Source organism: Cyprinus carpio, chromosome A5 (assembly GCF_018340385.1).
Source record: "Cyprinus carpio isolate SPL01 chromosome A5, ASM1834038v1, whole genome shotgun sequence".
NCBI lineage: Eukaryota > Metazoa > Chordata > Actinopteri > Cypriniformes > Cyprinidae > Cyprinus > Cyprinus carpio.
Window position 1 is genome coordinate 2827243 of NC_056576.1, and position 11096 is coordinate 2838338.

Genomic DNA, 11096 nt, shown 5'->3' on the forward strand with positions numbered 1-11096 from the left:
AAAATATCCAGCACATCCTTAACATGTTTTTTGAGATATTGCATGATTCTGAGCATGTGGCATCTCACACAAACACACACACACACACACACACCTGTCTTGGTGTCAGCTGCCTGCTGTGTGTAAGACAAGGCCGTCTGTAGCTCTGATTTCTCAGACACCAGGATGCCCGATGGTGGATGTGGAACCTGAGCGTGCCACGACATGCATCATTAAGCACACACAAAACCTTACCGTTTGCATAGCTTAGCCAACTGACATTAAGCTAAACTACATTCCGTTTTGTAAGGCTGAATTTTCTTTATGAGCGGAGCATATCTTCTTCAGTCCTGTGGCGATCCGTTCACCTGTAGCTGTTCACGTGTAAACTCCCTGCTCGCCGTGAACTTCTGCTCAAACTCTTTCCGCTCCTGATGAGAAGAGATAATGCACAATAAGAGAAGTGGCCATTAATAAACCATAAATGATTTATTCAATCTAATAACACTGCTGGCAGCGTCCTGTACCTTCTGTAGTTGATCAGAAAGCTCCTGAGACTGCTTCGTCTGAAAACAATGAACAAACATTTAACTCGTGTGTGTTTATTAAAAAATAAATCATTAAAGCAGCACGTTAAACAGGGACCTGACAGTTAATACAGGTTATTGCTTTATTAAGATGATATGAGTTCAAAATCACATTAACCACAAAAAAAATTCATCAAACAAATAACCTAACAAATGAAGAATCAAAACTCCAAACATAACACAGAAAGGGAAAAAATATTATTGACTAATATTATCAATATTAACTACTAACATCAGATCCTAAAATGTGCAATCCAATCCAAAACTTACTAAAATAATTAAACTAAATGATATGTGCGTTTAATAATACTAGCAGTTCACACAAAGAAGGGAATCTTTGCAGATTTCTAATCAAAGAATGAATTTAGTTACTTTTAAGTATTAAGATTTTTTTTGAAAGTTTTTGTAAATCTTTGTTTACTCTTTCGTAATAAAAAAAAATCCATTTTAGGACTGCACTCTATTATGTACTAACAGCTAGTTTTCTTTAATAAACAAAAAAATTTTGTTTTAGTTTATTATACAATGAACAAAGCCAAAAAAAAAAACCACAAAAAAACGCCTCTAACACTAGCGCTCAATTCTTTTCCATTCTATCGTTTTATTGTTATTAGGGCTGTCAAATGGATTAATCCACGAGACGCGTTAATCACATCCAATACAAGATAAAAAGGTTTTTGTTGTACGATGAATATATGATAGCTATGGACAAGGTGTACAGGAAGAGAGAGGTTATGTATATATAAATAACCACACGAAACACTAATATTGTATATTGGTAGAACAATATTTTACATGTATATACATTTATATATAGTATATTCTGATATGTGTATATTATAAGATAAACGATATATAAATACATAACATTATGTCTTCTTAAAATATAGTAACATGCATGCTGCTGATGGTATGTCTATTGATATACAGAATAAAATATACACAGTACTAAACACATAATACTATGTAAAAACAAGAACTATTTAGTTTGGCGGGATGGTGGATTTAATCATGTTTGGACAGCCATAATTTTTTATATTACATATTTTTAAAATGTACTGCATTATGCTAAAAATGAGGGGGAACTTGTTATAGCACACTTCCAATAATCATTGCTCTTGTTGATTGATTGGCTTCCTATTGTCCTTCATTTGTAAGTTGCTTTGGATAAAAGCCCGTTCTGTTTTAAATGAACTTCTAAATGTAAATAGAGTTACCATCTAAACTTTTTATGCACCAAATACGATGGACAGACAATTTAAAACACTAGAAACCTGAAACAATGTTGCATGCTTAAAAAGTGACGACGCATTCAGTCTTAGTGGCAAGGAAACAATGTTGGCATCTTCAATAAAAAACCGTCACTGTGGTTGCTCATCTGTTATTGAAAATGTGTGATACTGCAAGCACGGGGACGGCTTACATTTTCATGCATCACACACATAAACTGACACTCTTACCAGTGTCTCGAGTTTGGACGTGAGCTGGGCGTTCGGTCGAGCGCGTGGGATGGTAGGGGTACCAGAGCCGCTGCCAAGCTCCTGGGTTACGAAGCTGAGAGGAGAGAGAGAGAAGAGGAAGAGGAGGATCGGGACGTGAGAGAGTGAGGAGGAGGAGAGGGAGAGGAGGGGAGAGGGGAGAGGGAGGACGATGGAGAAAATTGCTAGCAGAAGAGAGAAGGAGACCGAGAGGAGAGGGAGAGGGAGGGCGGAGAGAGCGAGAGGGAGATGAGAGCGGACGGGGGGAGAGGAGATCGAGAGAGAGAGGAGCGAGTGGTGTGAGATCGGAGGAGAGAGATTTTAGGAGAGGGAGACGAGTGAGGCGAGGAGGGGAGTTTTTGGGGGGAGAGGGGGAGGGGGAGGGATGCAGAGCGGGGAGGGAAGTGAGCGGTGGCGGGATGCGTGGAGTGGGGGTGGCGAGGGGGACGAGGTGGGGCGGGTGGGGCGGAGGGGCAGGGAGAGCAGGGTTAGCAGGCGAGGTAGGAAGGGGGGGGGGGGGTGAGCGCTGTATGAGGGGGCCTGTCAGGGAGCGAGGGGGGAGGGATCCGGAGAAGAGCAAGAGACGAGAGAGGAGAGGAAGTGAAGGGAGTTGACGAGAGGGAGAGAGATGAGAGGAGAAGAGAGAGAGAGAGGAGAGAGGACAAATGAAAAGACTCTGAGGAGAGTGGACGTGACGCAAACAGGCCGCTCCTGATTCACTTCAGCATATTAGGACGTGCACTTCTATGTATAACATCACTAAACTTAGCAAATAATAATGAAAAATCTGCCCAATGGGCAAAAACAAGTAATTTTGTCCACAGTTACAAGATGGTAAACAGATAAACTTTTTTACCAAGTTCCAAGGGGGGTTACCCGTATGTTTGGAATTCTGTATTTAAAAGTTAAATCACTGGCATCATTGCTCACACCGAAACAGCGGAAGATGACAGACAGAGTTGCGAAGTTGCACTCAAATTTCAAAAGGTAATTAAAAACTTAGATTGCATACGATCAATCAACAAGCTTGGTTTGCCCAATAGATGCATGACAGGAGTAATGTTTGCACCTGGGTGTCTTCTGCGGGCACTATTAAAAACGTTTCTTTCAGTTAAATAGTTACATTTAAGGCCATGAAAACTTGTAAATTGACACAAAAAGTCTAGAGGGATTACTAAAAGGTTCTTGGGGAGAACGGAAATACAAGAATCGTGCTATTCTTCTATGAGAAAGATGAATAACTCAGAAATGTTTCTTGAGCAGCACAGATTTCATCATATTAGAATGATTTCTGAAGATCATGGTGTGACACTGCAGGAGACTGGAAGTAGAATGATGCTGTTGGAAAATACAGATGCACCATCAACAGATGAGAAACTACATTACACTTTAACAGAGATCTCACAGCAAGGACGAAAAACAGGCTGTATGTTGAGAATTGTGAGATAATATTGTCAGAGATTTTGAGCTGTATTTATTGAGAAGCTAATCAATAAATTGCAGCCTGTTGTTGTGGCTAAGCCTGACGTGCCAACCAAACATTCGCAAGCAAGAAAAGACTTTTCCATAAACCTTACAAATCTTCATGACCTCAGGACGCCTCTGAATACGGCTAGGGTAAGTAAGGTAATAATAGGCATGAATTTGCGTTCTAAAGGGGCACAATCAGGCTTCTATGGCAGACGGAGCGCGAGGTGAAATTTTAACTTATAAACACAGAGCCTCATTCTGCTGTGGGGTCGCCGGTTACAGACGTGTTCCTGACTCTGAAACAGGATGTTTGTTCAGTGTGCAGCAGGACGATATCATGGGAGTGGAGTCGACATCAAATTGCCAACACTAGGCTGACAGACACACAGCTATCACACACAACACACACAGACAGACACACACAACCAACTCTAACACCAATTCAGACTTAAATCACAGTAGCACAGATAACAGGGAAAAACGGTTTTTTAGATCTTTTTTCTGGGATACGACTGTGAAAATGATATCAAGTGCCTGACGCTCTTCAATCTGGGATACGACTGTGAAAATGATATCAAGTGCCTGACGCTCTTTTAAATGGCTAATGCTAGTAACACCCCATGCCAGACTACAGGCTATTTTTCATTCATAAGAACTCCGTGCTGTGTCCTCAATAAGATTATCCTGCTTGAGCGAGCGATCAATGGAACTGTTCAGAGTGGAAGACCACTGTAAACTTACTGCACATCTACACATTTAAAAAAAAATAAAAAAAAATGATAAATAAAAGCAAATAAAACGAAATAATAAACGCACTATGACCCATAGAATAAGCATATCAAAAGATACCTCCAGCTCCTTTCTCGCGTGGGGGGGGGGGGACCGTCGGCGGGAGGGGACCCGCTGTCTCCATTGATGTACGTTGTTGACTGCGTTACAGCCAAGGAGGAAAGAAAAACAATTCACTTGTGAATCAGAACTCAAAGCTTTGATCAATTCATTCTGGAATGGTTTAAGTGTTGACATCTGGGTTATAGACAAGTGTTAGATATGAATAAAACTGATTCTACTGCAAGTCATGCAATTATGTTTAATTTTTTATTTTTGTAATTCACTCAAGCCGTGTAAGTTCAAAAGAATTTGGTTCATTTGGGAGGTTCTTAAAAGTCTTTAATTTCTTAGAAATGTGCATGTGAGCCTAAAGAAAACAAAGCCTGCTTTCATAACACATTACAATTTTAATATCTCTGTCCAATTCCAACATGACTTTTCTCAAGCAGGGTGGAAAGAATAACATGAACCAATAACATCATATCATCACAATCCAATCCACAAGCCAACAGCCACAGATGCTTGAAGCCCACGCAGAAAGCTGTTGACTGCTGGGATCAGCCATTTTTTAATTCTGTCCATTGACGCTGCACCCGCGCAAATCTGTCGAGTCCCAACGAGCTCGCGGCGGCCTTTCGGAGGCCTGAGGCAGGCGGCCTGCAACCACGAGTTCAGTCTATCAAAACAGAGTATTTGGTTACATACATAAACAAAAACAATAAAAATCATTTATATATAGTTATAATAAATACACAAACAAAAAATCAAGAGCATTTCTGTATAGTTAGTGTTAATAGAGACTCAAACAGCAAGTGAAAGCATTACATTAGTGTCATTTACAATCATCAAATGAGTAGTTCATTGCAAAAAAAAAAATTTGTATATGAAATTTGTATAGGCTCCCCATCCATTTCAATTCCAATCATTCTAGAAAATTAAATACTTAAAAAAAAAAAGAAAAAAATTTAACTAAAAAATAAAAAATAAATTGTTGAATTGCTTGAAATAAAATAAACATTAACTGGAAAAAAAATAAGCTTTTTAAGTTCAACTAGTTGGCATTTAATTAACTTAAATAACTAAAATAAATATAAATAAAAATTATGAATTTAAAACTAATACAAAAAAACTTTAAAATTTAAAAGAAAATGAAAAACATAAATATAAAAACGTATTTAAAATATGAATAAAAACTATAATAATATCTCAGTGATACTAAAACAACACTGTTTGATTCAAGCGACAGCATGCAAACATTGGTTTGGGTCTATTTCTATTTAATTAACTTGAGGTATATTATATTTTATTGCTTATATTATGTACTTTTATACTGTTTTGCTACATTAGTGTCATTTACATTATCAAATGAGTAGTTCATTGCAAAAAAAAAACAAAAAACAAAAAACAACATTATTTTATATGCTTTACCATTTTAATTCCAGTAATTCTAGAAAACTAAATACTAAAAAAAAATTATACTAAAAACTAAAAAATAAATTGTTGAACTGCTTGAAAAAAACATTAACAGAAATAAAAAAAAATAAATAAAATTAAGCTTTTTAATTCCAACTAGTCGGCAAGGCTACTTTTCTCATTTTAATACAAAAAAAATAAAAAAACTAAAAAAAAAAAAAAATAAAAATTAAAAACTATAAAAAAAAAAACTAATACAAAAAAAAAATGAAAAAGATAATGAAAAACATAAATATAAAAACTTATTATATGAATAAAAAATTTTCATAATATCTCAAACAACACTGTTTGATTCAAAGCTTAAAGCTCTTTATGGAAGAATTTTTATAAAATGCATCTGGGAAAATATTTCCAGAAGCAAGGCAGCAGAAGAGCTGAGCTGTTTCATCTGATTGGTCATTTTTACATAAAGAGTAAATTCACCTGTTATTCCACAAGAGTACATCCACCGCCTTCATCATCTGCTTACTACTTCTGCAAAAAAAAACGAGTGAAAAAAAAACATTGAAAAACAAACACAACCAGCCACACTCATGAACAAACACACACGAAAACATAAAAATGACAAGCAACGCATGGCTCAGATTAAAAACATCAGCTGAACCGTTAACAGAGCCGTCTGTGTTTCAAAGCCTGGTGAGCTGCCAGCTAAGGTGAGTGACACGGAGACAGACAGACCTGCGGGCCAGCGTTATCAGAGTTAATAGCAGAAGCAGGGTTAGAGACGGGTTCAGCGCTGGTCTCCTCCAGCTCCTGCGACACACGCCTCACCGCATCCACATCATCCTGACGCAAAACAGCGACAGACGCATTAAACTTACATTCATAAGAAGGATAGATATTCAATCCTAACAGACACTTTCTGATTACGACTTAATTTTGCATTAAAGTCAACATGAATTCACCCAAAAAACAAAATAAAGAAAATAAGAAAAAAAGAAAATAATATAAAAGAAAAAACTATTAAAACAAAACACCATAAAATCACATCTTATTAAACACACCAATTTACCTAAACACGACATCAAACCCGATTTCTGAGTGCAAACTGAGTCAAATATTTCTAGCATTATTAAACATTTACTGTACTTTAGAATGATATGCACCGAGGAATCGCTCACAATAAGACTAAGAGTCCGATTTCATGCTGACGTTAAAAAATGCAGCAGATGATGCAAACATGGACTTCCTGCGAAGCGCGGAAACACAAATGAACGAATCGAAGAGCAAGAGAGGAGGCAGAGCGAGCGGCTCACCTGACTGTGAGGCTGAGACACTCCATTAGTCAGACTAAGATCAGACACCATAACTTTGAGAATATTCTCAATCTACAGAGGAAGGAGAGGCAGACCATCAAGGAAAAAAAGGGAGAGAAGAGGAAGGAAGCAGTAGTGAGAAAGGAAACACAAGATGAAGTGTTAGTCGCGCCCGAGTCGGTTATTTATACACTACCACAATTATAATTAGCATTTATTAGTATCATGAATGAGCCTTTTTTCAGTTTTCATTTTAAATGCAGTCATTTTTAGTCATTTTAGAGTTTTTATTATTTTTAAAAATTCATATTTAAGTTAATATTTAATTTTCTAGCTTCAAGATTTGTTATTTATTATCACAAACATGTTACATGTAATGAAGTGAAACGTTTTTTTCTTCAGTTCGTCGTCTCTCAGTGCAACAACAAACAACAGATCAAGCACATACACATTAAAAATAGAATATAGTTTACTACATTATATTATTTTCTAAGAAATATGATGTGAAATGTGAATAAATTGAAAATGAAAAAAGAATAGAGCAGAGATTCTTATGAAAAATATACAAAACTTTACAATGTACATAGAATCTGTAATTTTTCAGTTTTAATTAATTATTTCCAGTTATTTAATTATTTTAGTGCTTCAACTTAAACCAAAACTATATATAAGTTTAGGTTTTTCATCTTTTATTTTCAGCTTCATATTAAAAAAAAAAAACTAATTAACAAAAATGCTTTTGAATTGTTCTAGTTTTACTTTTTTCTATTTTAGTGCGTCAACATAAACATATTTTAATAAGCTGCCAAGGCAACATTTAGAAATTTCAGTGTAGTTTAAGTATTTAATCTCATATTTATTTGTAGTTAATGTTAATAACCCTGGCTCAGACTCTCTGTAATAACTCAAATTCACTTCATGGTTTCAGTCACTCCTGACTCACGTTGTCCGGCGAGTGTCTGTCCGCAGCTGCGTCCAGCTGATCTCCTCCTCTAACCTTCCTCTTCTTCTTCGGTCCAGCACTTCCTGTGGATGGGGTTGTCTTCTGCTGAAACTCCTTCAGCTGTGGGATGACAGAGAAACTAAAGTTTTTGATTTGATTTATGTTTGGTATTAAACACATTATATTACAGCTACAGGATACACTAGACAAAAAAGTTTGAAATCATTTACACTTAGAAAGTGCTAGTAAATTTCCCAAATAATTAAAGAAATGGCAAGCAACACATTGAATTAAATGTGAAGTTTGAAAGTTTGAAATAGTATTCTGCTGTAAAACATACTCCAATCATCTTTGATTTATTTACAACTTTGAAAAATCTTTTTTTTTTTTTTTTGTGGTGTATATGGCAGGAATACTATTTTATTTTATTTTTTTCAACAAAAGAATGTAAACCTTTCTAAAAACATTGGAAATCCAACCGACACATTCTACCTCCAGTAAAAACACTTCTGATACAATTCAGATAACAATCATAAAACAAACCATAAACAAAACAATAACACTCCAGTCCATCAATTAACATCACGTGAAGTGAACAGCTGCGTTTCTGTAATAAACCAACATTAAGGCATTTTAAATTCAAAACATTGTTTCCGGCTGAATATGACTCCATAATCCATAATAACGCTTCCTCCAATGAACAAAATTGCGTCACATCAGGGCTGGGAATCAGGAGAGAAATCTGCACAGAGACCTCTTTTGTTGGTTTTTGCCTGACTTCCTTAATGTGTCCTTATATGTGATATGTGACATTTTGAATAAAAACATTCACTTTATGAACAAAAGTAAATGCATCACAAAACAAAAAAGCTACAAACAAAAATCACACATTCACTGGAGGAAGTGCACTGGACTGAAGTGTTTATTATGGATTATAGACCTATGTATTTGAGTTAAAATCATCTTAAATGCCTGATGGCCTGTGTTTTCATTCTTTTGTCTTCTCCAGATGTTCACTGAGTGACTGGAGTGCTTGTGAATTACTTGTGGGATTATTGTGTGATGTTTTTTATCCAGCTGTTTGGACTCTCATTCTGACGGCACCCATGCTCACTGCAGAGCATCCATTGATGAAGACACTGATGCACATATAATACAACACGATATATGGAAACCTGATGAAGGAACAAACTCATCCTGATCTCAGATGAACTGAGGATGAGTGCACGTTCAGCACATGTTCATTTCTGGGTGAACTATTTCTTTAATATAATATAATACAACACGATATATGATTCGACCCCTAATCTCAAATCAATACTCTGTCCTAATTCTGACACAGTTTCAACACTCTTGGTTGGAATGCATTGTTAAACGAGTCTGAAGATAACAATCAAGCTCCACGACACAAACGGCTCGTCCATTCCTGCGATATGAAGACTGAGAATGTCGTGTCTAGTAGGTCAGCTTCACAGTAGTGTGTTTGGGTGTGATTCAGCGGTCATGGGACGGACAGACGGCTCTACATCAGATCTCATATGACAGAGCCTTGGTTTACCATTACTTAAATTCCAGGGTTGATTTTTTTCAAGCCGTGTTCCAAAACACAGACATACAGCAGCTGTGCTTCACAACCTAGTGTAGACATGAGCTCCCTAACTAGACAGCAATTTTAGGCATCAAGTGGCACAGTCACAGATTTGATCAAACAGCAACCTAAAGATTACATTGAGGGCACATTAAACAAACTATTAAACAACAAAAAACAAACAAGCCATCTTCATCAATAGCTATAGCTATCATAACAACCAGCAATCAAGCAAGTAAGATAACACAAATCACTTCAATAAACGAGCCTAAAGTCGAAAAGAGTATTAAAACGTCTAGTTTAGGTTTATTATTCTGGAACTGACGGCAAAACAAGAGGCTAAGAAACATTAGCTTACCCAGTTAAACTGACATTCGCTCACACACACTTATAAAGCGCATTTCTGACAGGTTTAAATCGCTATAAACGCGAATAGAGAGACGGATTGTAATGAGTTTGTATTCAGGCCCCTGCCGCAGGTCAGTCCCCGGACTTTCCTGACAGACACCCCCGTCCAGTACAGCACCCATCGCAGCACGACGCCCCCCCGCAGAGACCCCTATACACGTAAAATCAAAATCACAAAAGATAAAAAACACGCGCTCGGACGCGATTCGGTTGCGATCAAAAGTTGCGTTTTGTCGCAAAGAAGATGTGGAAGTACAAAAACGTACCTTTTTCTTGGCTGCAGCGAGTTTGATTTGCCTGTTCTGGTCCGCCATCCTCTCGCGCAGCTGAGCGAGCGGCACACCACGTCATCAGATGATCCGCGCGCGCGTGCATGTAACGCACACGCTCCCGACACTGACTACGATTTCCGCATCCAAACCACACTGGGCAGTTTTATCCTGCCTTCACGTGCTATCGGAATTTTCATATCTCCCACTTAAACGTCGTGATTACGAGCTTGTCGTATTCAAGTCCTTTAATGTCGGAAAGAATTAAATGTAGCATATAATAAACATTCAGCGCGCTACATATGCAGTTTGCTTACAGTTCTGGAATTTCGGTCAAATACATGCTTATTTCACTGCGTATAAAACACACAATATGCTTCGAATGATCTTTCATATCTAGCCTACTTTAGCGACAAGACACAGGATGTAGTTGTTGTGAGAACAGCACTGACAGCAGCAATGGTTTGTCCCCTCCATCATGTTTAAAGATCATGAAAGACCCGCTCAACACGAAAACTCTGGAATCAAAATGATTTCCGAATTTCCCAGTAGTAAATACAACTTGAGAGGGGTTTACGTCTAATGGTGCGTTTAAGTCATGTCGGATACACCGTATTTACGAGTTAAACGCACATGAACGCCACCACAAAGTCGTAATTACGAGCGGGGAAACTCGGAATTTATTTTATGCTCCTTTGGGGGCGTGAGAAACACGACAGGATCGGTGGATGCAACGTCTGTTGTTGACGGTAATTTTTTAGTTGAAATTGATAGACAGGATTGCAATATGTGATACAGATTAAAGTGGCTTCAA

The 11096-nt window shown here is 37.4% G+C and overlaps 1 protein-coding gene and 1 long non-coding RNA gene across 3 annotated transcripts; both read right to left on the reverse strand.

The window, feature by feature from the left end:
* Positions 1-380: 380 nt before the first annotated feature.
* On the reverse strand, positions 381-2061 carry LOC122142181. Its single transcript, XR_006158419.1, has 3 exons — positions 2027-2061; positions 507-545; positions 381-410 (listed from the first exon to the last, which is right to left on the reverse strand). It is a non-coding gene; the product is annotated as an uncharacterized LOC122142181 (long non-coding RNA).
* Positions 2062-6451: 4390 nt separating this feature from the next.
* Positions 6452-10437, reverse strand: LOC109073912 (golgin subfamily A member 2-like). 2 transcript variants are annotated; one of them, XM_042751648.1, is made up of 4 exons: positions 10280-10437; positions 8018-8137; positions 7075-7146; positions 6452-6604 (listed from the first exon to the last, which is right to left on the reverse strand). In XM_042751648.1, the coding sequence occupies exons 1-4, from the start codon at positions 10325-10327 to the stop codon at positions 6467-6469; spliced, it is 378 nt and encodes a 125-aa protein (XP_042607582.1). In that variant the 5' UTR covers positions 10328-10437; the 3' UTR covers positions 6452-6466. The 2 variants fall into 2 exon arrangements, with proteins under 2 accessions (XP_042607582.1, XP_042607590.1); XM_042751656.1 differs by lacking the exon at positions 7075-7146.
* Positions 10438-11096: the final 659 nt, after the last annotated feature.